General features: G+C 39.5%; 1 protein-coding gene across 3 annotated transcripts in view; it reads left to right on the top strand.

The window, feature by feature from the left end:
- The window catches only part of TSHR (thyroid stimulating hormone receptor), a gene marked incomplete at both ends in the record, with an annotated part of 70234 nt that extends 46336 nt beyond the window's left edge, over positions 1–23898 (top strand). For all 3 annotated transcript variants that reach the window (XM_082317150.1, XM_082317149.1, XM_082317148.1), the window contains 5 exons: positions 2346–2423; positions 3411–3479; positions 12854–12931; positions 20746–20934; positions 22491–23898. In XM_082317150.1, coding sequence (XP_082173276.1) covers positions 2346–2423; positions 3411–3479; positions 12854–12931; positions 20746–20934; positions 22491–23898 — 1822 coding nt within the window. The remainder of the gene's footprint in view (positions 1–2345; positions 2424–3410; positions 3480–12853; positions 12932–20745; positions 20935–22490) is intronic.
- Between the last annotated feature and the right edge of the window lie 3993 nt (positions 23899–27891).

The following is a 27891-nucleotide window of genomic DNA, read 5'->3' as shown; positions in this document are numbered from 1 at the left end:
GGGTTTGTTCACATGAGGCATTCCTACATAACACTAAGACCTTCTTCCTTTCTCACACCTTAAAACCCATTTACTTTAATTGATTTAAAGACACCTGCCCCCTTTTTTTTTTTAATGTGGCTTGAAGCAAATTTCAGAACAATTTCTTGGAGAAAGAGAATGGGAACACAAATGGCGGCAGGGGGTGTGTATCTCCCACTATTATCCTTAAAGGTATTTCAGAAACAAAGAGTTCTGCTGTAAAAAAAGCAGGTGTTTCTTGGTATTCATAAAGCAAAGATGACATCCATCTTTTTGCCCTAACCTGCAATTTAAGTTCAAATTCTGCATTGTAATCAAGCCAAGGGGGAAGAGCAACTCAGATGGAGACTTGCAGGCTGACACAAGGTAAAAGTATCTATCTTGGTTGCTACTTAGTCCTAGAGAGGAGTTAGCAATCTTATATTGAAGCAGTGGTCAGCTGGAAGAGGCTTGACTGCTAGATGGGCTAGGTAAAAGGCTAGTAAAAATGAGAAGTATTATGCTAGAAGGTGACTTGCAAAGGCATGATTGGTGGTCTACACCAGGCATTGCTTCAGTGCTGCTAAGGGGTGTTCTTAGTCAAGAATAGTCAGTCCTCACTGCATTCATGGTCTGCTATTGGCAACACAAACCTCAGGGCAATGTAGAAATGCTGGTTGTTTTGCTAGAGTCTAGACCTGTAGTAAGCAATGAGATCTTCCCTCCCAAGGATCTTCAGAGACTCGAGGTAAGTCTTGTGCTAACTCACACTCCATAACCTGGAGCTGCTATGTTTGCCTTGGCTGTAGGTGTTGGAGATTGAAACCTGAGTCAGACAGAGCCCTGAGTGTGACACACCTACATCTTAAGAGCTATTAGGGAGTTACTCAAAGACCAAAAGGGCTTTAGCTTAGATTAAGCTCTACTAGACTGTAAATTAAACACTACACTTACTAAGTTGAGAGAACCAAGAATTAAATAGGCTAGATGAAACAGAAGCATCTGTGTCCTTGTTTCCAACCAACTCAGTGACTTTCTAACTGGCAGATCACAAAACATTATTTTCCTTCTACCTTGAAAATTTTTTATAATGATCAGTAACAAAAAATAAACATAGGTCTCATATGCTAAAGACTTTTTAAAGAGTAGACCTGCACTTTCAAGGGAGGTATTTCTAAACATTGCTATTCAATGAAAGGTAGCCTTTTTGTTTCTTTCATCAAGAAAAAAATCTGCTCTTGAAGAATAATACGTTTATACATGATTAATAAGGTATAGCTGGGGAAAAAGCATTCATTGTATCACTATTGGCCTTTGAGGTCAAGCAACTTACAAGTAAACATTTGTTTAGAAAAGTGAACCAATCCGAAAAATGTCAAACCAAAATAACTTGTGGTGCAAACCACCTATTGGTGAAAACTACTTGGAATGAAAATGGTTGTAGTACAGTTCAGTGTTAGCACGTATATAGCACAGAAAAGGAACGAAATTGTTCCTGTCACATGGGCAATTGTTAGGACTTCGCCGGCCCATGGACGGTATGGTCTGGCTTTACTAGACCACATCTAATCCACAAGCTGAAGAAAAGAAGAATTTGCAGAATATTTTGGTTTCCAGACTCTGATTCAGGAAAAAGCAGAAAAAGGATAATCGGACGCTTTGCTCTGCCCTTTATTTCTACCAGCTTTTTCCTCTCTCCTTTCTCCAGTTAAGTCATAGTAAATCTCTCTAGTTTTTCTTTCTCCCTTTTGTTACAACAGAGTTTTGGTCTGAAGCTACATAGTATTTATTAAGACTGCAGCGTGAGACTGAAAAAGTATTTTAGAAATGACAGATAGTGAAAGACTCATTTGGACAAGAGTTGAGAAGAATCGTTAAGTTAGATCACATAGTAAGTTATTTCACTTGTGCTAGATGCAGTTCTGTAAAGTGAAATGCCTCTGTCGTGAATAATGTATTATCTGATGCCTTACCTGAGCTTAGCTAGAGGGCAGGATCTCAGCTCTAAAGTCACTTGGGCTGGCTCAGTCGACACTGCAGCATGACTGACTTTGCTAATTCTCTGGCTTATGAGACAAGGGACCTGTCTGTGCTGTTAACCGCTATAATCACACGGGCTGGCGCAGCTGGGTAAAACCCAGCTACTCCACAAGCGCACTTCCTGGGTGCTGGAACGTGCTCGATTCTTCATCATCCCACAGGTGTCTTCTGGCCTTAGATATAACTAAACAAGTTATTCTACACTTTTATTTATCATCAAGGCAGAGAACAATTAATCATAAAACTGTTCTGGAGAAGCTCTGTTGGGCAGATGTTTGATTGTGATGTTTTGTCTCCTTTTTCAGTGAAATTGCAGATAATCCTTTCATGACTTCAGTGCCTGCAAATGCTTTCCATGGGCTTTGTAACGAATCTCTAACTCTGTAAGTTCTTCCAGTTTAAGTCACAAGGCAATTACTTCTCTCGGGCATATGGTAAAATATTTTTAAAAAAAATCCCTGTCCTACTCTCCAGTAGTTTGTAACAGAGAAACACCACAGACAGGTAGTATCCATAATCTAGTTTGCATTAATCCTTTACTTTGACAGTGCTTTGAATCAGGCCTGCTGCTTTTCTTTAAACTGACTTGACCAAAGTGGTTTTGCTTTTGTATGACCCTAATGCCAGTGAATGGTTATATTGGAGAAAATCAAAGGGAAAAGTTTGCAGAGTTTTCCTTCTGTAAAGCTACAGCATGATTAGAGCTGTGTCTAACTTTTTTGCAATGTTAAGTGGCACATACCATGAAAACTAATGGGTGGCAAATGCCAGAAGAGTCACATTTGAAGGAAAATTGTTAAATAAAGTTCAGTTATGAAAGTCATACTCAGTGTGAGACACAAGAAAGGGCTGAGGGGAGTGAAAAGGACTGTAATGAGTTATGATCTGAACTAGGGGGAAGAGCACTAGAATGCAAAAGAATGAATTCTAAAGAAGTTCTAAAAAAACTAAGGGAGAAAAGAATGAATTCTAAAAATTCAGGCAGGCCTGATAGTAAAATCATACCTATTTTGCTAGGTATCAGTTCCTTTAGCCTTCCGTAATCAGTCCTAGCAGAATTTTGTTTACTTGTTTTTAATTTGAGGGTGGGAAAATTAGAGCAAAGTGTTTTAGTCTAGTTCTACCTTTGCTGTAAAAAGAAGTAAAAGATGGCACACCTGCCACATGGTATTCTTGATTCGGCTGCACTCAAGAATGCTGCTGGGCATTTGTTTGCCCTTGCACTATAACTGCTGCTTCTTCAAGAGATTAAAATTAATCCATCCATAAATGTGCTGTTGCCAAGAAAAATGACACATAAGATGTTAAGTATTCAGGTATTGAAGCAACCCAAAATACACTTTTTTTTTTTTTTTTTTTTTTGCTTGCAGCAAACTCTACAATAATGGCTTTACCAGCATCCAAGGCCATGCTTTTAATGGGACAAATCTGGATGCTATGTAAGTAGCAGATCATTCTCTTCTTTCAGAAAAAAATTTGTATAATAAATAATCTATGCTTGTCGGAGGTTCTCAAATATATATCTTATTCTAATGATTTTTAAGGAGCAAAGAGAGGATATTAATTTCAGCCAGCAATAAAAATATGGGTGTTTAATGTCTTTTGCAGTGTGCTTTCATTTGGTGTGTATATTTATAGCTCAGAAATAAAATCATGGCAGGTAATTCCAGTGTGAATTTTGTTTTGGTTTGAAGCTACAATAAGATTTCTTTTGATCAGTAACATTTCTAAGACAATTTGGAAGATAATTATGCTGTTTTACTTACAAGACAGTTTATTTTATTAAGTGTAGCACTGATAATGGTAGCAGCTCTTTCACAGAAATCTCTTATCTGCAAAAAAGAGAGTAGTGTAAGGTGTTGGAAGCAATTCAGAGGCACCAGTCACTTGCACTAGAAATGAGAGATGGGCATCTCAAAAGCATGAAACAACCATTTCAGCTTTCCCTTCACCTTTTTATTATAGTTTCTGGAAAACTAATACTTAGTGAGTGAATATCCTTTTTACACCATACCCCAAATCATATGCCTCAATCATTAACACAGAACAAATCTCAATTCCAGAGGCTCCATTCACTTTGGCAGAGCTTACTCTGGCCGTACAGAGGCTTGACTCAAGAGTCTGGCTGGCAATCTCATGAGTAAAGAGATTTTTTTTCATCATGAGTTCTTAAATTAACCAGAGAGGCATGAGGACAGGTATGATTATTTTCATTATTTTAAATTGGGCTTGAATTCTATAAGAGCATCCTTCACGTGGTCTTAATCTTTCCAAACGGCCTTTTTTCCCTTAAGAGCTAGCTAGACTTCCCAAATTTTTAAAAGGTTTGAATTAAACTGAAGATCTGGGATAGGTCTTATTTTACTCACATTAGTTCAGTTACTTTGAACTTTCATATGAGAAAGAAAGTTTTTCATGATGACGTAGTGTTTGTAGTAGTGCCCATAGAAATCGCAAGATATAAAATATGGCAAAATGAACCCAGTGTCTTGACTGAATCCCTCTAAGCTGTATATGCAATACTTAAAACCTTTCTAAGCCTTAGCCAATATCTGAACTGTGTTGGCTCTTCCATTTCTTACATTTTGATGAGACACAAGTTGAAGATGATTTTGTAGGAATTTTTCTTTTTGCTTCTCTGATAGTGTGCAAGTGCTATTGCTTCTGGCCTCTTTGGAATTTTCCTGATTCTTACAGAATCAAGTGAAAATGTAGTTTTAGAAGATCTGAAGTCCGAAACATCTGCTTTATTGGACTGGGCGGAAGTAGAGAAGCAGAAAACACATACTAGGTTCTGCAGATACTGCTTGCTTACTTTCAGAAAAAGTTTTATAATTAGTATTCTTTACGGATATTTCAATATTCTTTAAGGCCTCGAGGGCAGAGGGCCTTACAGAGAGATCTGGATAGACTCAAGACCTGGGCAATCACCAGCCGTGTGAAATTTAACAAGAGCAAGTGCCAGATTCTCCACCTGGGATGGGGTAATCCTGATTTTACATACAAATTGGGGGATGAAAGGCTGGAGAGAAGCCCCATGGAAGGAGATCCGGGGGTCTGGGTTGATGGCAAGTTGAACATGAGTCAACAGTGTGCCCTGGCAGCCAAAAGGGCCAACCATGTCCTGCAGTGCATCCAGCAGAGCATAGCTAGCCAGTCGAGGGAGGTGATTCTCCCACTCTGCACTGCACTGGTGTGGCCCCACCTCAAGTACTGTGTGCAGTTTTGGGCGCCTCAATAGAAGAAGGACATCAAACTATGAGAGCATGTCCAGAGGAGGGTGACCAAGATGGTGAAAGGTCTGGGGGGCAAGACTTAAGAGGAGCAGCTGAGGTCCCTTGAGTTGTTCGGTTTGGAGAAGAGAAGGCTGAGAGGTGACCTCATTGCAGTCTACAGCTTCCTCAAGGGGGGCAGTGGAGGAGGAGGTGCTGATCTCCTCTCTCTGGTGACCAGTGATGGGACACAAGGAAATGGAATGAAGCTGCTCAGGGGAAGTTCAGATTGGACATTAGGAGAAGGTTCTTCACTGAGAGGGTAGTCGGTCACTGGAACAGGCTCCCCAGGGATGCGGTCCCAGCACCAAGCCTGTCAGAGTTCAAGGAGCATCTGGACGATGCTCTTAGTCATATGGTTTAGTTTTAGGTAGTCCTGCGAGGAGCAGGGAGTTGGACTTGATGATCCTTATGGGTCCCTTCCAACTTGAGATATTCTATGATTCTAAGTCAATCTTTCCAGAGACTGGCTATGATGAACTAGTTAAGCAAATTAAAAATAATAATAAAAAAAAGAACTAAAACCAGGCTTACTTTCAGGGCTTTATCTACCAGCAGTAAAAATGGTTTATTACAACAAACAGTTTTCTCCTAATTAAATCATATGACATTTACTTGGAGCAAAGCACTACTCCAGATTTACAAGGCAAACTAGGGAGCTGAACATCAGTGGTAAAGCCTTTATCTGTTTGATAAACTACACTGAAATTTCTAAACTAATTTTCTGAAGTAGTTTGGTTACCATATACCAAGATAAGGTATAATTTTGCTAAGTGCAAGCTTGGAGATTTGTTGTTTCTAGCAGCAGCATTAAGTTAATGCAAAAGGCAAATATTTCTTTTTCTGTATTCTGACATTTCTAATTTGAATGCCTGTTTATCTACCGCTGTACAGCAAAGAAAGTACCTGTTTTCCTCTGGGTCTGATCCAAGGTCCTTTGGACTTGATGAAACTGGGAGCAACAAGAAACTAAGAGAAAAAGAGTTAGGGAAAGAAATTTTACTGGGTTTTGAATTATGACCTCAAGGAGGAAAACAAGTAAAAAAGGAAAACAATCAAAAGCAATAATTCATTTTTGACAAATCATTCAAAGACTCCATGTTCCATCCATAAATCAGAAGACATTTTGAGAATCTTGGAGGCTACTTTCTACCATGCAGTATGCCTTTCTACCACTCTTGCAGTATTAAAAGACCTATGTAATTCAAGGTGGTCAAAACAATCAATGCAGATATAGGTGTGGAACCGTGCATAAATGGTTTCCGTTATCATACTGAATTATGGCACTACCTAAGAAATCTTGTCATCCAACAACGATCTGTGTTTTATAGCAAACCACAGTATCGCTGTGTATGTTTTATAAAGGCAGGGAAGTAAAGAACCAGGAAGGAAGGGCCGAATGATGCTTTTACTGAACAGCGTTCATCTGAAACTTGAATCCCTCCCATCATTAAGGTCCATGAATGGCATCGCTCCTGCAGACTTCTGCAAAGCAGTACTCCTGCACCAATGTTTATTTCTGTAAGGAAATTGGTGAGGAAAGATTTTTTTAAAACATATTTCTAGTGAATGGCAAAATATATTTGTGATGAGATTTTACAGAGCTGTCTAAATTACTGAAATGGAAAGTGTGCAATCTCAAAATCTAATTACAAAAATAAACTCCAAAAGAATATATTTACTTTGGTATGCACTCCCAGGGATCACTTATAATGCTTGGCTTAGCTCAGAGTCAAGATAAACAATGGTGTAGAAAAGACATATGATGAATCCTTAATACTGCTCATTTACCAATGCATCTCTTTTCCCTTTCTTTAACCTTCATTTCATAATCCAACAGGATGCATAGATGCATTAACATGTTACATGTCCAGAGCCCATTTAATACTATAGTGGTGATATTTAAATGCGTGGTCAACATATTATTTTTCTGCTTGTTTGTTAAGCTCTGCTGCCTTATTTTAAAATCAGAAGCCAAAAGAAAGCAAGCAGATACTATCAAATAATACATCATTCCATAAGCCAGTGAGGTATTCCAACTAGGAACTTCAGTAACTTTACTTGGTTTTTAACTTAGTGATCCTTTGGAAGAAAATTTTGCAAAACTTCTCTTTTTCCCTAATCTGGCTGTTCATTCTTATTCCATCACTCCCAGTGCTCATAAAATTGGTTGTGGGACTGCAGTAAAACCTTATCAGTGAAATAATCCATCTTAAAAAAAACACCAAGAAAGGTGTGTCCAGCTACAATATGGAGGATGGCATGAATGACCTTGGACTATGGAAAAAGAGAAATACAAATCTTTTATACTGAAAAAAGAAAGGTATGTGGAATTCTATGTTAGTTAGTTGAAGTAGCTGGTCAGCATTTTTCATTCATATCCTTTACCCCCAGAAGAAAATACGCTTTTGGTAAAAATAAAATATTTTGTAAAAATACCTTCAGACCTTTCCGTATTTTTCAGTTTTTCATCTCAGTTGAAGATTTTTAATATTTTGAATATACAGGATTTTGCTTTTTTTTTTTTTTTGCCATCTCATGTTTTTCATGTTTGCTCTGTATCTCCAAAATGGTGTCCCTGAAGAGCTCCCAGAATGCCCTCAGTAATTTAACTTTCATACTTTTGTTTATTTTTAAGAGAGTTTTCTCATATACATGTATTTCTCCTTTTTGGAGACTATAGCTGTGGTGTGTTCTTCGGCTTTTTTGGTCCTACAGAGTTGCTGAATATCAGTACCCGGTGGTTGCTCTTATAAAACAGACTTTAGACTGTAACATTTTGAAACAGAGCGTGCGTTCCACTAAAGCTGAAATCAAAAGTTGCTTTTTCTCATGCAGGCTCTCTAACCTCTTGCTTTATGAAGCATGCATTGATAATGTCTGAAGACTCAGTATCTCTGCCATGCCCTGACATGACATTGGCTTGTTTTACAAAGCAGTTGAAATGCTCTATTACTGTTTCATGTCCTCAGAAGATCCTGCTCAGCATACTGCAGTCATGTTGTTTTCTGGTAGGGCTAAAACTTAATGCATTATTTTTTCCCGCTTAACCCTGGATCTTGAGTCCATAAAGACTCTGTATTAGTCACTGGCATAGTTAGCTTACTGATATGATTTGATTAAAAAAAGAAAAAAAAAAAAAAAAAGCCTTCTGTTACTTACAGCACTATGAAACCATCAGCACACCCTACTTCAGATTCAGCATTTCCTGCTCCAGATTTCCTGCATACTTTGCACTGCGGTATTCATGTCTATCTGATTGCCTTCCGCCAACTTTCCAAAATGACTATTATTCCAGTGTCCCCACTGAGGACAGATATTCCACTTCACCCATGTGATTTCTAAGACTTCCAACATTTGTTTAGACACGGGGGTACCCCTGTTGTGGTTTTCTTTTCTGCAGTGTATTTAAATGACATTCTATACCATTTAGCTATCAGTAACAACGGGATTAAACGCGTTCTCAGAAGGAGCTATACTGGCTCTACATACACTTTCTTTGTCAAATTAATATTTACCAAAGTCTTATTCTTTCCATTTATAAGAGGTACCTATGAAAATAAAAGGGCTTAAACAACTGAAATCAATTAGCATCAGGAAATTGTACATTCTGATGGGCCTGACTCATCTATGTGAAAACTGGCGGCTAATACTGCAGCCCCTCCTTGGTAACACATGGTTATGAACTTCCCAAAAGCCTCTAGCTGGCTGTCTCTATTTCTAAGTAAGTTTGAAGATTTTTATCGCATATGTAAACTATTATATTTCAGGTTTATCACTCACCATGGTGTTCAAATATCAGGGGAAAATATTTCAAAATTGGACAAGCAATTATCTGGTTGTATAATAATGTCTAGTTACTGAAGCAGACAGGTTTTATTAGGTCAGGCAGGTTTTTGCGTCCTTCAAAACTACAACCTAGATTTTGAAATCTTGGATTAATTCTTAGCTCTTGCTCTGGTTTATTTTTTTGTATTAAATTTGCAGTCAGGTGATACTAGAAGGCCATATATTTCTAAAGAAAGAAAGCTTATTTCAAACAACAATAGCTGAGAAGATGAAGTAAGCCATTTTCCTCTCTAAGAAACAAGGCTTTAGGCATGGGTAATGTCTAATGAACGACATGCCAGAAGTGTTACTCTGGCTTGGCTTCTTAAGACTTTGTGTTGTGTAACCCAGTTGAAGTGCTTTTACTTCTCATTTCTCACTATGGTGATCAATATAAGCTTATATCCAGTGAATGTTATGGAAAATTTGCCAATGACTTCAACCAGGACAGGATTAGAATCTTTACTTGATTTTTTTCCACACCAAGAAACAATTGCTCTGACTGTATTATTTTTGCAGCTAAACGCCAGTTCAGCTATCTGAATTTGAAAGACTCCTCTGACACAAAGATGAAATAGTGGCCTTCTGCGCTTTTCTGAGGCAATTCAATTATCTCCACAGCCACCACCTCAAATGGTGTTTTTGTTACAGAACTTACAATTAAGAAAAGTTTGACCTTTGTATCTTTGCCGCTAACTGGCACAATGGGCACAGCTCACAGCAGCTTCATGGACGCCCTCTGAAATCTGTTGTGACAACCTTTCTATTGTATTTTTTGCCTTCCTAGCTACATCACAAGCTAGCTTTAAAATGTTTATAACAGAGTACCAAACATCCCTCTCTGTTTGACGTATTACTGCCTGCATCAGTAGTATCAAATTCTTTCTCCTTTCATTTCATTTAATGTCTTTAATAGGTCTGGTCTGGGCATCTTATCATTTCTGTGCCAACTGCACTCTGAAATTTTATGAAATTCCTCTTTTTAAGATAATTATGTTTAAATTCTGAGCAATGTCACCTGGCTTCACTTGGGCAATATTGTTGGTTTTCTCCTATTTCTCTCTTTTGCTGCTGGTCTCATCACTGGGAATTTTCTCTGCTTTTATCTACCCTGTGAAACATGACCTCCATAAGGCAGTCTGTCTGCAATCCTTGCGAAGTTTCTGTCCTTTAGTTGGACTGAGGACGACATCATCTTCTCTTGAGCAATGCTTTACGGTCATTATCTGCAGTCATATTCTTTTTCTTCATTCTTGCATTACGAGGCCTCCACCAGCCCTGTGCCCTTATTGGTGAAATGTCAAGCAATCCTGACGCTTGTAGTTGTCGGGCTTGGGTCACCTACTGTTGTCATGCTTATGTCACTATGAGTTCCTCGTCCTGCTCCTGCTGGACCTGAGATACCTATGATATTGCAGTCTGTGGACCCTGTTGTTGCTCCTAGACTGCAGCCTCATGCTTTAATGTGTGGTTTGCTACTGGGGCCATTAGACTTTACCTTTTCCACTGTGCAGAAAATGGGTAAAATTTATAAATGGGATAGTCACAGGTGCTACCAGTCTCTTCTGCCTAGGCACCATGGTCCTTCAGGGCCTTTATAGTGTTGGTCATTTTGCCATTATTTCATCAAGGGGAACATACATTCCCCTTGACAACTTTCCTTGGCAATTTTATGTGTTCTCCCCCTTAATGGGTTGCATTGCATTTCTGCCCTGAAGCGCAATCCTGCAGCTCTACCATCCCCTTTGCTGCCTTGGTTCAAACTTCTCTCAGAGGTCCTTTCTCATCATAGTACAGAAACGAAATGCTTGGACTGTTTTGTCTCCTTGCTTATGTAGTGCCCCTCAGCCAAGAGAGCTAGATGCTCCTCCATCCTCCTCCAGGGACTACAGTATTTGGTAAATGATTCTTAATCCCATCACAAGATTTCAATTCATCTAAATTAAATTAAAAAGCATGACTAGGTTTGATGCCTGCAAGCTGTTTCTCTTGTAAACATCGTGACAGAAGCTTATTGAACTAAGTAAACACACCACCTCGGGTTTAATTGCTGGCTTAGGGAAAGAATTATCACAGTAGTATCCACGTATACATACACACACACACACACGTATGTATATATTGCAACCTAAGCTTCAGTCTCCTTTCATTGCTCAGCTAATTCAGCATATTGCTGTGTGTGTGTTTAGGAGATCTAGCTGCTTAAAACTGCTGTCGTCCTCCCTCCTGGCTAACCAGGAGGAACCACCTTGTCAAGGAAATGAACGTGCCTGTTGTGTTTTGTGAAGTTCTTTCTAGCTGGACAATTGTTCCAAAACCACATTTTTAATCTAACTCTATGTCAAATACACCCAATTAATACACACAAGCTGGCACTGTATGCATAAAAATAACACTTATTTTTCCATCTCATCACGTTCTGTGTACATGGGCTCTTCACAGAGTGCAGTGCCGTACGTCCACTGTGACTCCAGCAGAAAAGCAGGATGCCTGCGCTTCTGCTGCTCCTGCAGGTTTTTTAATTTATGCTTTCTCTTTGTACACCTGCAACTGTGGAACTAGTGAAGCCAATTATTTCTCCCAAGTCTGTCCACAAAAAACATAAATTCCATTAGGCCATTGAGAACAGACAGAAATGCATAGCCTCTCTAAAGCAATGTGGAACTTGACTGAATTACCTGCAATAATAATCCTTGTATTTATAAATTTCTCAAACGACAGTTTCAGACGATGGTAAACAGGAATCCCGCCAAAAAAAGATCAAGATTCATTCTACATCAGTCACTTTTAAATCTAAAACCACAGAACTGAATTTAACATTGATTGTTCCACTTGGGTTATGTTGATTTTTTGAGTGTTCAGCAGCCTTGCATTGCCCATCTTTAATCACGAACCTTTAACTCAGCTCTGTCAATTCCCCACTTCCTGAATCCAGGCTTTCTTAGATGTCAAGTTTCCAGCGTGGTGAGAATTAATGTTGGGCCTTGGTTACATCAGTCATGTAATGATAGGAGAAATTTGCAGCATTCCATATTTCAGGAAAGCGTTGGCTACTCAGAAAATTGTTCAAGGTTTTCCCAAGACTTTAGAATTTATTTTTTTTTTACATAAGTAAGTTTTATATTATTTCTTCCTTCAGATTTATCCTCCTTCTCACTCCTGCTTTTGCTCTTCTTATAACAAAACTTCATTCTTAACTGTTGACGTATACGTGGGAGCCCCCACTTGGCGATGGAGATTTTAAAGCATTTAAAACTTTTGTCAAACAAGGAGGGAATTGTTTTTATGTTTGTTCATGATGTGTTTCTGTAAGTATCGTGTAATTCCCCATACCTCATTCTGATGAAAGCAAAACAATCTATTTCACCTCATCCTCACACATACTTACCTGAAGATACAGTGTGTATGCATGTGTCTTTATGTGTATGACAGAGAGAGAAAAAGAATTTGGAGCAAAGCTAATTTATTTTGCTAATTTATTTATTTATTATTTGTTGAGTAATTTAATTTGTTTTCAAAATGGCAAACCCGTATTTTGTTCCTTGGGTATACAGAAAATGAAGTAACTGATTATGCTTCAATATGTTGTTGGGATGGGATGGCCCTTATACCTATTGCTTTTGTAAATCTGTTTAGGCAAGTAAACTGAAGAGCTGCTTCTTTAACCTATGGATAACTATTTCCAAATCACTGCATTTTCTTTGTTTCTGCAGCTATCTGCACAAGAACAAATACCTGGAAGTTATCAATGATGATGCATTTCTGGGAGTGTACAGTGGACCAACTCTATTGTGAGTAGGAGAAAATGAAGTAGAGAAAGCTTTAAATATAATACTATTTTAGGTTGCATTTTCTTTCCAACCATTATTAGCAGCAGAGCAGCAGGGATGGGAATGGCATGTTTACAAAAAGAATATCAGCAGTGCTTTAGGGAACATTCTGGATAAGAAAAGCACAACCAAGGCCGCGGTCCACCATCAGGAGGAGAACTGGCCATCTAGGCAGAGCAAAAGAGGGTGTTCTGGAAGCAGGAAGCAACAGATCAGGAAGGAAACCTGAAAAAGCTCACAAAGGGGCTGTTCAGCCTCCTGCTCAGGGAGCCTTTGTGGTGGCTGTCCCTCAGAAAGAGCCATCGCTCCTCTTTCTCCCTGCTGGGTGGATCGCCTTCATTTCCACTGCTTCTGCTTTCAGGAGGGCTCAGGCCACCCACCCCTGACTGAGATGGTCATCGTAGCAGTACTGTGACAGAGGCTGTGTTGGTGCTGAGTAACCCTTTTTTTTCCATTAGGATTTATCTGATGAGGGCTTTTTCTTAATATTGCACGTGGCACCAGAGAAGGCCTTTCTCATTTTGGACCTGGTCAGAAAGACATTTTTAAGTTTTCGTAACTTTACCTGGACACCACATTTCCATTTTGATACTACTTGGTCACAATAAATACACAGTCTCAAAGCAAGGTGCACTCTCCTGTTACATTTGGGGTCTCGTATGGCTCACTGCACATCTCTCTGGGGCTACAGGTGGCACAATGGGTTGAAAAGCTCCTTCCTAGAGATGGCAGGAGACAAAACACTTGGGATCTTAAGTCTAAGGGAGGCGAGAGCTTGCAGCAGCACAGATTTTGACTCCTGGAGTTATTGTGGGTATTTAAAGCACCAGTGTTGTTGTTATGCTAGACAGGTGAACAAGTAATGGCATGCTGCAAAGAGTTGTGGGGTAATCATATGCTACAATAATGTTGCCAGGTAAGCTCACTCTGCAAGGGCTAGCTTTGAGGTGTGTGAGCTACACGAAACCTCTTGGTTTAGGGGCTAGAGATGACTTCCTAGGACATGTAACTGTAACAAACTTCCTTCTCACTCTGTTTTCAAGTTAGATTTCTCATAACTTGAAATTTTTCTAATCCTCTGTAATTATTGTGCTAGCCCAGCTGCCACTGATCCTTGATCTCAGGACATATTTTACATTTGCAGTCTAAACAGCCAGTTATCCGTCTCCCATTAGAATGATATACCTCCGTGGCTGACAATAGCCCTAGTAGTATTTATAATTAGAGATGTGGTACTATAGTGACACTACAGAGAGAGGTATTGCTTCTCAAAGCAGCAAGGCATAAAATGGCATGTAAGCAACAGTAAATTAACAGTGATTAGAAAAGTCGGATTATTTCACGTCATGGTCTTTTAATTTGCTAGTCCTAAGCCAAAGATGTTAGGAAGGTGTCATGCTTTCACCCTGGCCTGCAGCTCAGCTCCACGCAGCCGCTTGCTCACCCACCCCACCCCCAGTGGGATGGGGCAGAGAATTGGAAGGGTAAAAGTGAGAAAATTCATAGGTTGAGATAAAGACAGTTTAATGTTTTAAAAAAGGATGGGGAAAAAACAACGAAGAAGGGGAAAAAACCAAACCAAACCCAAGAAAAACAATTGATGCAAGAAAAACAATTGCTCACCACCAACTGACCGATGCCCAGCCAGTCCCCGAGCGACGGCAGCCCTGGCAGACTTCCACCCATTTTTTATTGCTGAGCATGACGTGATATGGTCTGGGATATCCCTTTGGTCAGTTGGGGTCAGCTGTCCCAGCTGTGTCCCCTTCCAACTTCTTGTGCACCCCCAGCCTGCTTGCTGGCAGGGCAGGGTGAGAAGCAGAAAAGGCCTTGATGCTGCATAAGCACGGCTCAGCAATAACTGAAACATCTCTATATTATCAGCACTGTTTTCAGCACAAATCCAAAATGAAGAAAATTAACTCTATGCCAGCTACCAAAGGGTGCAACGTATTATTAATTTTTAATTGAATTTTAATGTAATTTTAATAGCAGCTTCAGGGACTTCTGTTACCCATGGATAACCAGGAATTACTCTGCATGTGTGATGTAGGAAGGGTTTGTTATAAAGCAAAATATCTTCCAGCAACAATTCAGAGCAGAATCCTTTCACCTGAACAGATCTCTTAGTTGACCTTCAGGAAGTAGAACTATTTTAACAGAAACAAAATAGTTTCTGAAACTCCCACATATGCACTGCCTTAAGAAGGCTAAGTCAAAATGAATGAAAATTGAGTAGAACCCTACTATTTATTGTTGTGTCATGTCAATAGCCAGTAACATCTCCCACAGGAAACAGAAATGTGCTTGCAATTGGTGCTTTGTTACACACCCGCCACTGTACCATCAAGACTAATATTAATGAGTTAATTATAGAGAGACCAGAGATTTATTAACTTGCATAATAGCCTGAGAAGTCTGACTAATACGGCCCTTCCATATCCCCCTTGGCCAGCGTAAACAACTTGGCTTATTTTAGTAAATAATTTGTTAAGTCATTTTTAGTTCAGACATCTAGCAGTTGTTAGCTGGCATGGGAATTTGTGGACATTGGATCTTCCTCAAAAAGAAAGTTCCACTTACAATACTGAAAATTAACTCTATGGAAAACGATTGCCAGAAGATAAATATTCCTTTTTCTGGGGCAATGAATCACATTGCCTACGGTGGGAGCAGTATTAAAAAAAAAAAAAAAAAAAAAAAAAAAAAAAAAGGAACATCTATGGAGCTCAAAAAAGACACTCTGTCTTGCCTCCCCACCAAGCTGGCAGAACTCATAGTCTCTGGATTTCCCTTTATGCACTGACCTTGGATCAACCCTAATGGGGTAATTTTCTTCCATTTTGACTTTAAAGAAAACCAATGAGAAAGATTTAACTACAAAGAATTGTGCCTGGCAATATGTATGTTGTGTGAGTTTGGCCATGCTCTCAGACTACCTAGTTAGATGGTATATTTAAGTAGGTATTAAAAGGTTAGATAATTTTTTTTAAAAATTTGCAGTTTACAATAGCAGAGGAAGCAGGGAGTGTGATCACTGAATAGAGAACAGATGCCAATGATTCCGATTCCTTTGTCACTGCTGTATATTCCCATGTATGCGGATGTACACATAGATTGCTCCCTTTAGAAAACTATTTTAACAGTATAATGACAGTACACTACTCTTCACCTGAAAATGAAATCTTGGCTAGGATTCAGTGACTCAGTGGACCTGATTTACTAAATGCATCAACAAGAGCTGCTACCTAGAGCACAAGTTCATCAGAGTGCAACAAAATATAATCAGGCTTATTGGTCAATTAGCTTTTGCAAAACATACAATCCAAATTCAAAACATTACTAACTGTTGCACAAGATACATGTGAGTAATTAATTATCTTTAGAAAGCAGAAGCGTTCTTTAAAGCACCATTTTCCAACCTAGGAAAGGGTCCTACCTTAGGAGGTTCTGTTCTGTTCCTGCCACTGGGCACAAGCAAGTCTTCGAGCAACCTCTTTTATAGTCATTTCAGTTTGAGACAGATCCTCTTGACCAGACTGTCAGACCTCTTGCCCCTTCTCATTTCTTTAAGTGAGCCAGCTATAGCTTAGCAGTAGTAGTAAGACATTCTTCTGTGCAATGTAAACATTGCTGCTTTTAAATAACATCTTAGTTATCAATATTATTAGATACTGAGGCTGACATAAGTGCAGTCAGTTCCCATTTTTCTGAGCAGTCCAAAATCAAGACTGATCGTACAATGATACAGAATAAAGAAATCATTTAGGAAAATGTGTCTTCTGTATGAATGCAGACACAGATACTATAGTCTGGCAAACTCCAGCTGCTTGGATTCACATTGCTCTGAAGATTAGTAATTATTATTGAAAACCTTTCAATCCTATGCTTTCTAGTTTGAAGACAGCTGCTATGCTGCTTGAAGTAGATTGTGAATATGAATAGATAATTGTCAAGACTGGATTTGTAAGGTAAAAAATCCCTGCCAATCCCACATTTTCCTCTGGGCAGCTGACAGACACTTTGTTGCTAACAAAGCGTGGGCCTAGCTAGGGTAACTAAGAAGTTATCTTCCATTGGGAGACAAATTATCACCAGACTCCCAGGAGGCTTTTCCATTTGCAATAGGAGTGGTACAGAGAGGTCACAAGACCTCTCGGTGGCAGACACCATACCATCAGTTTAGTGACTTCCCAAACTGGGGATTTTGGAAACTTCCAAACTTCTGAGCCATTGTGCTTAATACGGCCTATGGACGGGACCAACCATCTGTTGTTAGCCCTGCAACGAGATTAATCCTGAGTCAACTAGAACTTCAAGGCAGCTGTGCCTGTATCTTCTCACCAAGATCCCAGTTTAAAACAAGCAGAGTTTTTGAAAATAAAAACTGCAACACCTAACTGCTTAAATACACATACATAAGAGACTTCAAAGGATTCGGTTAGATAGAACAGAAATGACGTAGTCTTGTAACTAACTAATTCTTCCAAGCCCTTTCTTCTCACCAAACAGACCTTTCCTTCAGACTTCTTAACATCACTTGATAACACTCTTTGAGTCACCGCAGACTTTGCACGTTCCCCCCTGCTCCCTGGGAGACTGTTTCCACCACCCGAGTCCTGGGCTGGCTGCTCCCTTCTGCTCGCAGCTCTCCAGGAGCTGCAGCTCCCTCCCTGCGCACCCAGGGCCCCCGAGAGGCTCCTCGCTGTGGCTGCTGCGAAGGCACAAGCCCTTCTCCCCCAGGATGTTCCTCCTGCCCCAGTCATTTCTGATGGGAATGTGACACAACTGTGAATAAAACCAAAACAAAAGGGATATTGTCCTTCTTGTTATTTGGCCTGCACAATGAACCACAGCGCTGTCTTTCACAATTTAATGATGCAACTTTGTGAACAGATTATTCCTTTTCTCATTTTTAAGTCTCTTGCCTCACATTCTTAGGTGCCCCAAAACTCCTCTCACAAGAGTGAGTAATCATTCCCAACCACCTTCTTTACACTATGCATGGCATCTAGTCTGCTACTGCTTCCAGTCCTAGCATTTCCCAAGAGAAAAGCTCTTATCTACTCCTTATTACTTCACATAGAAACAATTAGATACTTTTAATCATCCTTGCTGTAGCTGTGTTCTTATTGTAAACCGCATATAGTATTTCTAGCACTCCATATAGTATTTAAGATGCAGTCATATTAGATATACAAAGTGAAGTTTTTCTGTTCCATTTTCTATTTCTTTCCTAAAAATTCTTAGCATTCTATTTCCCTTCAACATTACTGAATAGCACCAATCTGACATTTGCAGACAGGACTCCAAGATCTTTCCAGAGTGCTAGGTAAATTAAACCCTGTTGTCATCCATGTACAGTTAAAATTCCTTTTTCCTAAATGCACTTTACATTCATCAATATTGACTCATGTCAATTATTTTACTGCTCAGGCACTTAGTATTGCAGGATCCTTCTGCTTCTTTAGACAATCAGCTTTAGCTATCACCACCTTGTATCATTTTGTCTCGGAAACAAGCTTTGTTGCAGCTACTCTTATTCTCTTTCCAGGCTGTTCACGAATATTTCGGTAATACCAGCACTAGCGTAGTGTCTGTGGGCTTCTGCTGCAATAATGTGTGTGTTCAGATACCAGTTGATTTTCCAGTCTTCCTCTAGCATGAAAACTTATCATCTCTTCCCAGGCTTTTCCCTCACTCTTTTATTTTTTTAATTAATCTGGGAGAGCCATTCCCCTTGTCACATAACAGCTTACTTACCTCAACAGCCCTTGATACCTGATTTTGTCAAGGCTTTTCAGAAATCCCAATTCATTGTACAAACAGGATCATCTTTCTCCATACACTTGTGCCAGAACATCTTCAAAGAACTCCCAAGAGTTGTGAGGTGTCACTTCCCTTCCAAAAAGTCTTAGCACTTCCCATCACACAGCATTTAACCACGTTCCCTTCCTGCAGGTAGCTGCCACCACCATGGGGACTTGATGGAGACCCATGGGGGTTGCTGAAAGGCCAGCCTTGTCTTGGTAAGATCTAGTCCAAGATCTAGTTTACCAAGATGTTTTGCTTCAGAAGGGTAGCTCTATAAAATGAGGAAATTAGTGGAAAACAAAAAGGACCAGGCCATTAAGTTGGTTAGGGGACTGGAGCATCTGTCATACAAAGACAGGCAGAGAGAGCTGGAAATAGTCTGGAGAAGAGTCAAGGGAATCTTATCCATGTGTATAAATACTTGAAGGGGGGGGGGGGGCAGGGCACTGCAAAGGCAGAGCCATGGTCTCCTCAGTGGTGTCCAGTGACAGGACAAGAGGCAACAGGCACAAACTGAAACACAGGAAAGTCCATTTCAACATAAGAAAAAACTTCTTTACTGTGAGGGTGGTCAAATGCTGGAACACGTTGTCTAGAGAGGCTGTGGAGTCTCCAGTCCTGGAGATACTGAGAAGTCAACAGGACTTCGCTCTGAGCAACCTGCTCTTGGTGACCCTGCTTTGAGCAGGGAGGTCAAACTGGATGGTCTGGAAGCTCAACTATTCTGTTATTCTTTAAAAGATAAAATGATAGCAGGCAGCATTCAGACTCTTCTAAGAGCCAATTCAGGGGCTCAGTAGAAACATATACTAGCTATCAAAAAGGACTCCAGAAGAAGAAAAATGAAGTTTATGTGGTTGAAATGAACAAGTTGTGACATATTCAAATACGTATGAAAGCAAAGAAGCTATTAGAAGTAAAAAAGCCCTCCTACAGAAAGAGGAAGCAATTTATAACTCAATTTAAAAACAAATACAAGCAAATCAAAAGAAAAAAATAAAGCAGAGCAAACCCAAGTCTTTTAGAAGCAATTTGTTTAAAGCATAAAATTAGTAATAATTTTCTTTTAGGTGCAAGAAACCAGCCAGCGGGTGAGACTTCTAGAGGGATAAGAACAGCACTCTTGGGAAAGAATACATAGGAAAAAGCTGAATTATTTATTATTAGGGCGCTCATGATGAAAAGTGCTCAAACAATGTTCCTACACTAGAACTGTTTTTACAGGTTTACTTCTTTACAGAGTATAACTCTGAGAAAACATCTTGACTTCAAGCGTCAGCAGAAGAGGTTTTGGGACAAGGCAAAAAATGAGTGGAAAACACTAGCAGGACCAGATGACATTCACCTGGCAGTTCTAAAGGAAATCCGCCTCCCCCGCGAACTGTGCAACGTACTTGCTGAGTTGGACTCAGTACCAGAGAAACAGAAAGCAGCAAACATAATGCTAAATTTTCCGAGAGTTTCAGGATGGACGGAGATAGAAAATTTTAGTTTCAGTTTACGAAGAACGTTGTTTTAGTAATTACAATGCTTTCTACTGAAGTATCCCAATAGGTTAAAATGAGTCTAAAGAGGTCTAAAGGAAAATAGTTCTTCCAATGGGAAGATGTGATTTCTTTAATGAATTTTCAAAACTTTGGTTTTGCATATGCATTTGTACCTGGTTGGCTTTAAAGGTGTCATTTTAAAAGTCCTGATGTTTCTTTATCATCCATATTCTGCACTAAGAGACATTAAAGACAAAAGCTTTAAAACACAGAGAAAATCACAGGAAGAATTCATATCCTACTTGAATTTGAATGGTATCAGAACCTAGCAAAGTGATATGAAATCCCCACCTCCTCTGGATTTGATTTTTGCTGTAGAATTGTATGAAACTCCTAAATTACTGTCAGAATCTGAAAAAACTCTGATCCAGTTGCTGGATATTCTGATGTTTGTCTTTTTCTTCCTTTACCTAGGGATGTCTCCAGAACAGCCGTTGCTAACCTTCCAGCCAAAGGACTGGAAAGCCTTAAAGAACTAATGGCCAAACATACATGGACTTTAAAGAAACTACCAGCTGTAAAGGTATTTCTTCAGCTAATGCGAGCTGACCTATCATATCCAAGTCACTGCTGTGCTTTCAAGAGCTGGAAAAAAACCAGCGGGTGAGTTTCACTAACTTACATTCAATTTTAAAGTATGTAAGTAAAGACAATGTTTTGGTATTAATATAACATTACATCTGTTGGCACCTTTGTGACCATTTTTCTAGGCATAGAGAACGTTCTTTGAAACAGAGATTACAGTCTCAAACTGACAGAAGAAAGAATTTTTGATATAACAATTTGTAGGACCTTTTGTTGAGCCCAGAATTAAAGGGAAGAAAAAGAAAAGGGTAATGTGCTGTAACACAGAATGTGCTGTAGCAAGGCCTGGAAAAAGAAGCTTTGAAGGGGTTATAGCCTCATGTCTCATATGTTTTCTAACTGAAAAGCTCAGAATAAATGATTCTGTAATAACGTTGTATACAGATTATTTCCAATTCCATTTCAGCAGGATTTTCGGCCTCCCATCAGAACAGGTGTGGATAGCTTTTGGAAAGAAAAATATACATTTATAGATGTCCTGATACAACACAGCGACTCATCTGCTGAGGGGAGGGAGGGAGGGGGGATGCCTTACTGCGATTAGCAGAATTTTACTGCAGAACGCAAATCTATTGTAAATTTCTCCAGAGTTTAATAAAGCGTAGAGAATTCTTATCCAGGACAGCCCCTGATTTAGGAAGACAGCCCTAGTCTTGCAGTATCTGTGGTTAGAATGCATAGTATGTTAAAAATATGCTAAGTATATAAAATATTCAATAATAAACTCACAAAGCAATAACATTCACAATTACAATGGACTGGGAAAGTGAGGACAGAAATAAAAGAGGAGTGGAGAGATTCAAAACCTGGACAGGAAGAATGTGCAGAAAGCACCCAGCACAATCTAATGACTGAAAGAAACAAGTATTTGCACGTCTATTAGTAGAGATGAAAATTTCTCAGACTGAATTGTATGCAATCTCAAATGGTAAGCAATCTCGAATTCTACACACCTGGAAAGGAGAAATGCTAAAGGTTATGTGACAGTGGATCACAGTGATGAAAAAATTTGATGCCAAATTGCAATTTTTTTCCTAGTAAAAAGTATGAACAATTTTCGACTACAAATAGAGGTGCCTCACACCATGAGGTACAGGATTCCCAACCACTACACTGCTAGTTAGCTGTAAAGCACCTACAGAAAATACATATAACAGAAATTAAAACAACGGAAGTTCTGGGAGAAATTGCTTTGTGAGCAAAAATGAAAAGGAAAGTAATACTGTGGGTATTACTTAAGAAGTTATAAACAGTAGATAAAAGTCTTGTTACCTACTAAGAATGTAGATCCCAAGGAGGAAGAGGGATTATAGATGCTGAACAAGCCAAATTACTACTGAGGATATCTGATAGAAACAGAGGAAGGAAAAATACAGTTTAAAAAAAAGCCCAGAAATGCTCAAGCTCATTTACTATATGTTCTGTTAAGAGAAAGATATCTGATCATCCGATCACATTTTTATAGCTACATTTTCATTCACGGTAGTTTGCTTTTGAAGCGTTCCCTTTGTTTACTCTCTGTACCTCAGTCAGACTGTCAGTGCCAGCGGTGATTTCCCCCTCTCCTCTTTCAGAATCCTGGAGTACCTGACATGTAACCAGACTGGCAGCCACAGCTTTCGTAAGAGATCAGTCAAAGCTCTCAGAGGTCCGTTTTACAAAGATTATGCAGAAGAATACACAGACCACACCGATACTGTGTATGACAAAAACACCAAGTTCATGAATTTTCACGAAAATTCCCATTATTACATTTTTTTGGAAGAGCACGGAGAAGGCAATCTTGGGTTTGGCCAAGAGCTCAAGAACCCTCAAATGGAAGATGTCCAGACCTTTTACAGTCATTATGACTATCCTGTCTGCGGAGGCAATGAAGACGTTATATGCACTCCAGAGCCTGATGAGCTTAATCCCTGTGAGGATATAATGGGATATCAGTTTCTGAGGATTGTGGTGTGGTTTGTGAACCTGCTGGCCATCCTAGGTAACATTTTTGTCCTTTTCATCCTTCTAACCAGCCATTATAAACTGACTGTACCACGCTTTCTGATGTGTAACTTGGCCTTTGCTGATTTTTGCATGGGCTTATACCTCCTCCTGATTGCTTCAGTGGATCTCTACACCAGGTCAGAGTACTATAACCATGCTATAGAGTGGCAGACTGGGCCTGGATGCAACGTAGCTGGCTTTTTCACCGTCTTTGCTAGTGAACTTTCTGTATACACACTGACTGTGATCACCCTGGAGCGCTGGTATGCCATCACTTTTGCCATGCGCCCAGATCGAAAGATTCGCCTCCGGCATGCTTTGGTTATCATGCTGGGAGGGTGGCTCTCGTGCTTTCTTCTTGCCCTTTTGCCACTGGTTGGCGTCAGCAGCTATAGCAAAGTCAGTATCTGCTTGCCTATGGACACTGAAACACCGGTGGCTGAAGCCTATGTTGTCTTCATTTTAATATGCAACATTATTGCTTTTGTCATCATTTGTGCCTGCTACATAAAAATCTATGTAACTGTGCGAAACCCTCAGTACAAGTCAGGGGACAAAGACACCAAAATTGCCAAGCGGATGGCTGTGTTGATTTTCACTGACTTTCTGTGCATGGCTCCCATCTCTTTCCATGCTTTATCTGCCATTATGAACAAACCATTGATAACTGTCACCAATTCCAAGATTTTGCTAGTACTCTTCTACCCACTCAATTCTTGTGCCAACCCCTTTCTTTATGCTATTTTCACCAAAGCTTTCCGAAGAGATGTGTTTATCCTGCTAAGCAAGTTTGGTATATGTGAGCATCAGGCTCAAGTCTACAGAGGTCAGACAATCTCAGCCAAAAACAGCAGTGGCTCTTACGGGCAGAGAATCAGCCGAGGGGTAGGTCAGATTCTTACGAGCATTCAAGACCCAGTCAATGATTACCTTCCTGCCGTGACAATGCAGAACCAAATTCTCATGGAAGAATGCAAGCAAACTGAGCTGTAACATCCCAAAGCATCACAGCCACAATCTGGTCAAGAGGTGGTTGTGCATGCAGTGAATCCAGTGAGAATATATTCTCCATATCCTTTTTCCCTTGCCTATCATTTGTGATGTCTGAAAGTACCTTCAGCATGGTCATCTTTTAGGCAAGTCACTCATTTGAACCTCTTGTCTCACACTCTTATCAGTGCAGGTCAAAAGATACTGTTCTGATAATAATGCTGAAAGTAGATGCTTTATCTAAATAGGAAAATTAATATATATAAACTCAGCAAATATGAAATATACCCTCATCTAAAAAATTTAAGGAAGCAGGAGACCAAGCATAAAACTTGGGGGTACTTGTATGACTAAAAAAAGGACATAAAGTTTTATAATTAAAATGAGATTTAAAAAAAAAAAAAAAAATTAAAGGTTGAAGTTCTCAAATGCCAACTGCTTATGTGTCAACAGGTTCGTTTGGTTTTCAAACAGCAAATTTCTAAAACTTCCACCAGGGCCTAAAATGCAACAGATTCTGCCATCCTGACCTAAAACAAAACTAATCTTTGGTTTGCAGTTCTTGGTTTAGTCGGGTGAGGTAGGACAAGAAGCCTCTTCATATTGCCTTATAGTGGTAAAAGGCCAATGTCGTTGATTTTGTGGCTGTTCATAAGATAACAGGTAAGAAACATTAGTGTGTTTGTGCACTGCAAAAATTCCCTTACAATCACTCTCTCACTTTTTAATAAACCTATTTAGGAAATGGTTTAGTTTGAATTTGTTTTGAAGACCAGTCTACCCAGTCAAGCTTTTTTGATGGCTGAAACTTAAGATTGCACTAAATTTTCTCCCAATTATCCATTCTTTACCTGACTCCAGTACTGTTTAATCTGAGCACGTTTATTACGTTGAACACCCTGTAACTACTGCTTTCTCACCACTACTGCTATCCCTACTTACCCCTCTCTTACAGGGCTAGAATGACTTTCCTTTTAGCACTTGCTATGTTGAGCTGCCTCAAATCTACACTTAGACAAAGGGAGTGGATTGTGCCTTCAGGTTACTTCATGCCCTTCAGTTACTGAATTGAAGGGTAACCGCTAGCTCCTCCAACATGTTTTAAGAACATGTTTCCATCTCGTAGTGAGATCTGTTATCTGACTTCTGTAATGTCTGCAGTACAACTACATAAACCACATGGTTAGCTTCAGGTTGGCCATAGCCGTCTGTAGCTTGGACACATACTCTCCACACCGTGCTGAAGGAAATCCAAGCTCAGATACAGGGAACAACCCACAGTCTTCTGCTCCAGTGAAGCACTGAAGCATTCTTCTGCCATACCTGCTACTAGATGGGGCCAGACCATGATTAAGCTTGGCTGTGCTCGGTTCATCCATACACCACAAACAAATGAACTGGGGCCTGGCTCTCTACATCTCCTGCAGAGATCAGGACTCAGGGTAGGAGCTGCTCTGCCCCAGCTTGCTTGTTAACACTTGTGTGGCTTGAGTGCCTGGTTTTGACAGCAGGATCAGACCTGTTCTCAGCCAACTGCAGAGACTAGCTTGGTAGGACTGCTACCAAGATTGCCACTGATCACTCTTTTATTTGGAAGGCTTACCATGAGAACGGAGAATATTGGGTGAATCTTTGCCTTCAGGTAGGCATTTTAAAATTCATTTTGTGATATCTATACTGTTTTAATGGAATTATAGTCTTTGAGGAACTTTAATTACTTGAACAGACAATTGTCAGATCTTTTATAATGTGGGTTAGTAGTATCTGGAAAAACGTAATGGTAGAGCCCTACAAACTGCTAGCTACTACAGCTGGAAATTGCATGATTGCAAATGCCATGTACATACTCCAATTCAAACTCAATTTGTTCCATATTGCTGATTTATAAATGAAGGCTGCTTCAGTGAGCAGAAACAAGGGCCTAGATTCACTAGCTCTGTGAGATGGTCTCATAACAAAAATGATTCTGTCATGGTTAACTCGATTAAAAATCTACAATATTGCATTATAGATTAATTTAGCTGCTTATTTTGAGGAGGGGCATGCTTCCATTTTTGGTTGATTCTCAGCAAACTTTGAAAACAAAACTGCTGAAAACCATGCAAATAATTTATGACCTCCTCTTCTGTGATCTGGACTCACCTAGTGTTAATCAGAAACATAAGGGTAGTTTCTTAAGCGTGCAGATCAGCAAAATTTTCTACTCTTGGAACAGCTGCATTTGGAACACTCTGGTCGTGTCCGAGACTCCCATACAAAATGCGTTATGTCGAGATGCAACGCCCGCCCCCAGGTTCTGTCACCCTTCTGATACTGGAATAAGCATTAAAGAGAGAAGAAGTTTCCTGAGTGCCTTTACTTAGTATCTCATCAGCAGCTGAGACAATCAAGTTCCAATGGACAAACTGTACATTTGTGCTACAGACTTCACAGATACCAGTGTACAAGTGGAAAAGAAAATCCAAGCTTGAATCATATTCTTTTTCAGAAACAGAGGAAAGACTAAATCAACATTTCTTTTAAAAGTGCTTTTAAAAGTAACATGGATCACTTATTTCAAAACTCTTTTTACCGTAAAAAAAACCAGAATATTTGTTCCATGGAAACTAGTAGGACATTGGAAAGATGTGGTATGTTGGACTGATTGGAGTATGCTTTTGAATTAATACAGCTCTTTCCTGTTAATAATGGATGATGGATATATTTACACGTTATTGAACTTTTTTATCTCCCATCGTTGCATATTTTTTTTGTCTATTAAAAGAATTCTGTGATACTGCCTTTATGAACAAAGTTTGATACTTCTGGTTTATGTCTTGCATATTCCTTCTTGTGTTTAACTTGGTAAAAATATTTAAAAAGCTATTGGAAAGATCCAGGCAATAGACTTTAAATAATTTATTTACCAGACTTTTTCTTGTACATGTTTGTATCCTATAGATATTCTCTTCCATTTCTGCTGTGATCAATCCCTTCAGCCATTTTTGGTTTTGCATATACCCTTGCATAATACTTGCTATTTTAAATCCATCTCGGCAAGATGTATTCTTTGTGGCATTCAGTACATATTTTCTCTAGAATACTTTAGAAATAACGCAGAGCATAGGAATAAAATGTTTTGTTTGAAATTGTAAGAGGCTCAGCAATTTTTTTCTGAAAGTTTTAAAATATTTTTCCTATAAAAGAAGTTAATACTCTTTCTCTTGCACTCAACTTCATTGTTCTCCTTGGCTGGTCTATAGCCAAAACGACTGACCACATGACACACTGTTTGACAGAGGTTTTGAGTTTTTCCCCACCACTAGCTGGGAAAGGGATGTCCTAAATGGCCATCTCAAACAGTGCAGCAGGGATGGAAAGGAACAGCAGTAGTACTGCTGAGCTCTGGGGTTCCAAAACCTTCATTAATTACATCCAAGATAATCCAAAGAATCTCCTAACAGCCATGAGGTCCTCTTCAAAAGACTAAATCTGCAATCTGATCTTTTCCATTCTCCTTTCTAAACCTAACGTGTTTGTGACAGCCACAGTGACTAAGGGCTGGATACTTCATGAGAAAACACTTGCATAGTAAGAAATTTGTGTGGTGGAGAGACTCTACTGCAGGAATTCTCAGAATAACTAAATGAATGCTTTGATGTAGGCTTTGCGGGCTAAGGCACAAGGTGTTGAAGGGCCATCATCACGCCCTGGAAGAGAAGATGGTTAAGAGGTCTTAGTGACGCACACCGAGAGATTCTGACAGCATTGTCAACCTAGAATTCACACTGGTTCAATAAGACATCTGCATAAAGCTGAAATACTTTTGATCTGTTTAGTTGCTTCCATCTGACCCAACTTATTTTCATGTGACTAGAAATCATGATGTGGAAGTGAACAAATGGACGCTTTATGAGGTCAATATGCAGAGTGTTTCATCAGCAGAACCCGTCAGTTCTAACTTCCTATCCCTGTCCCACACCTGCCCCCCCATGCGCACACATTGGTATGAATTGC

The sequence above is a fragment of the Platalea leucorodia genome (genome assembly GCF_965183815.1).
Source record: "Platalea leucorodia genome assembly, chromosome: 7".
NCBI lineage: Eukaryota > Metazoa > Chordata > Aves > Pelecaniformes > Threskiornithidae > Platalea > Platalea leucorodia.
This window is presented reverse-complemented; position numbering and strand designations above follow the sequence as displayed.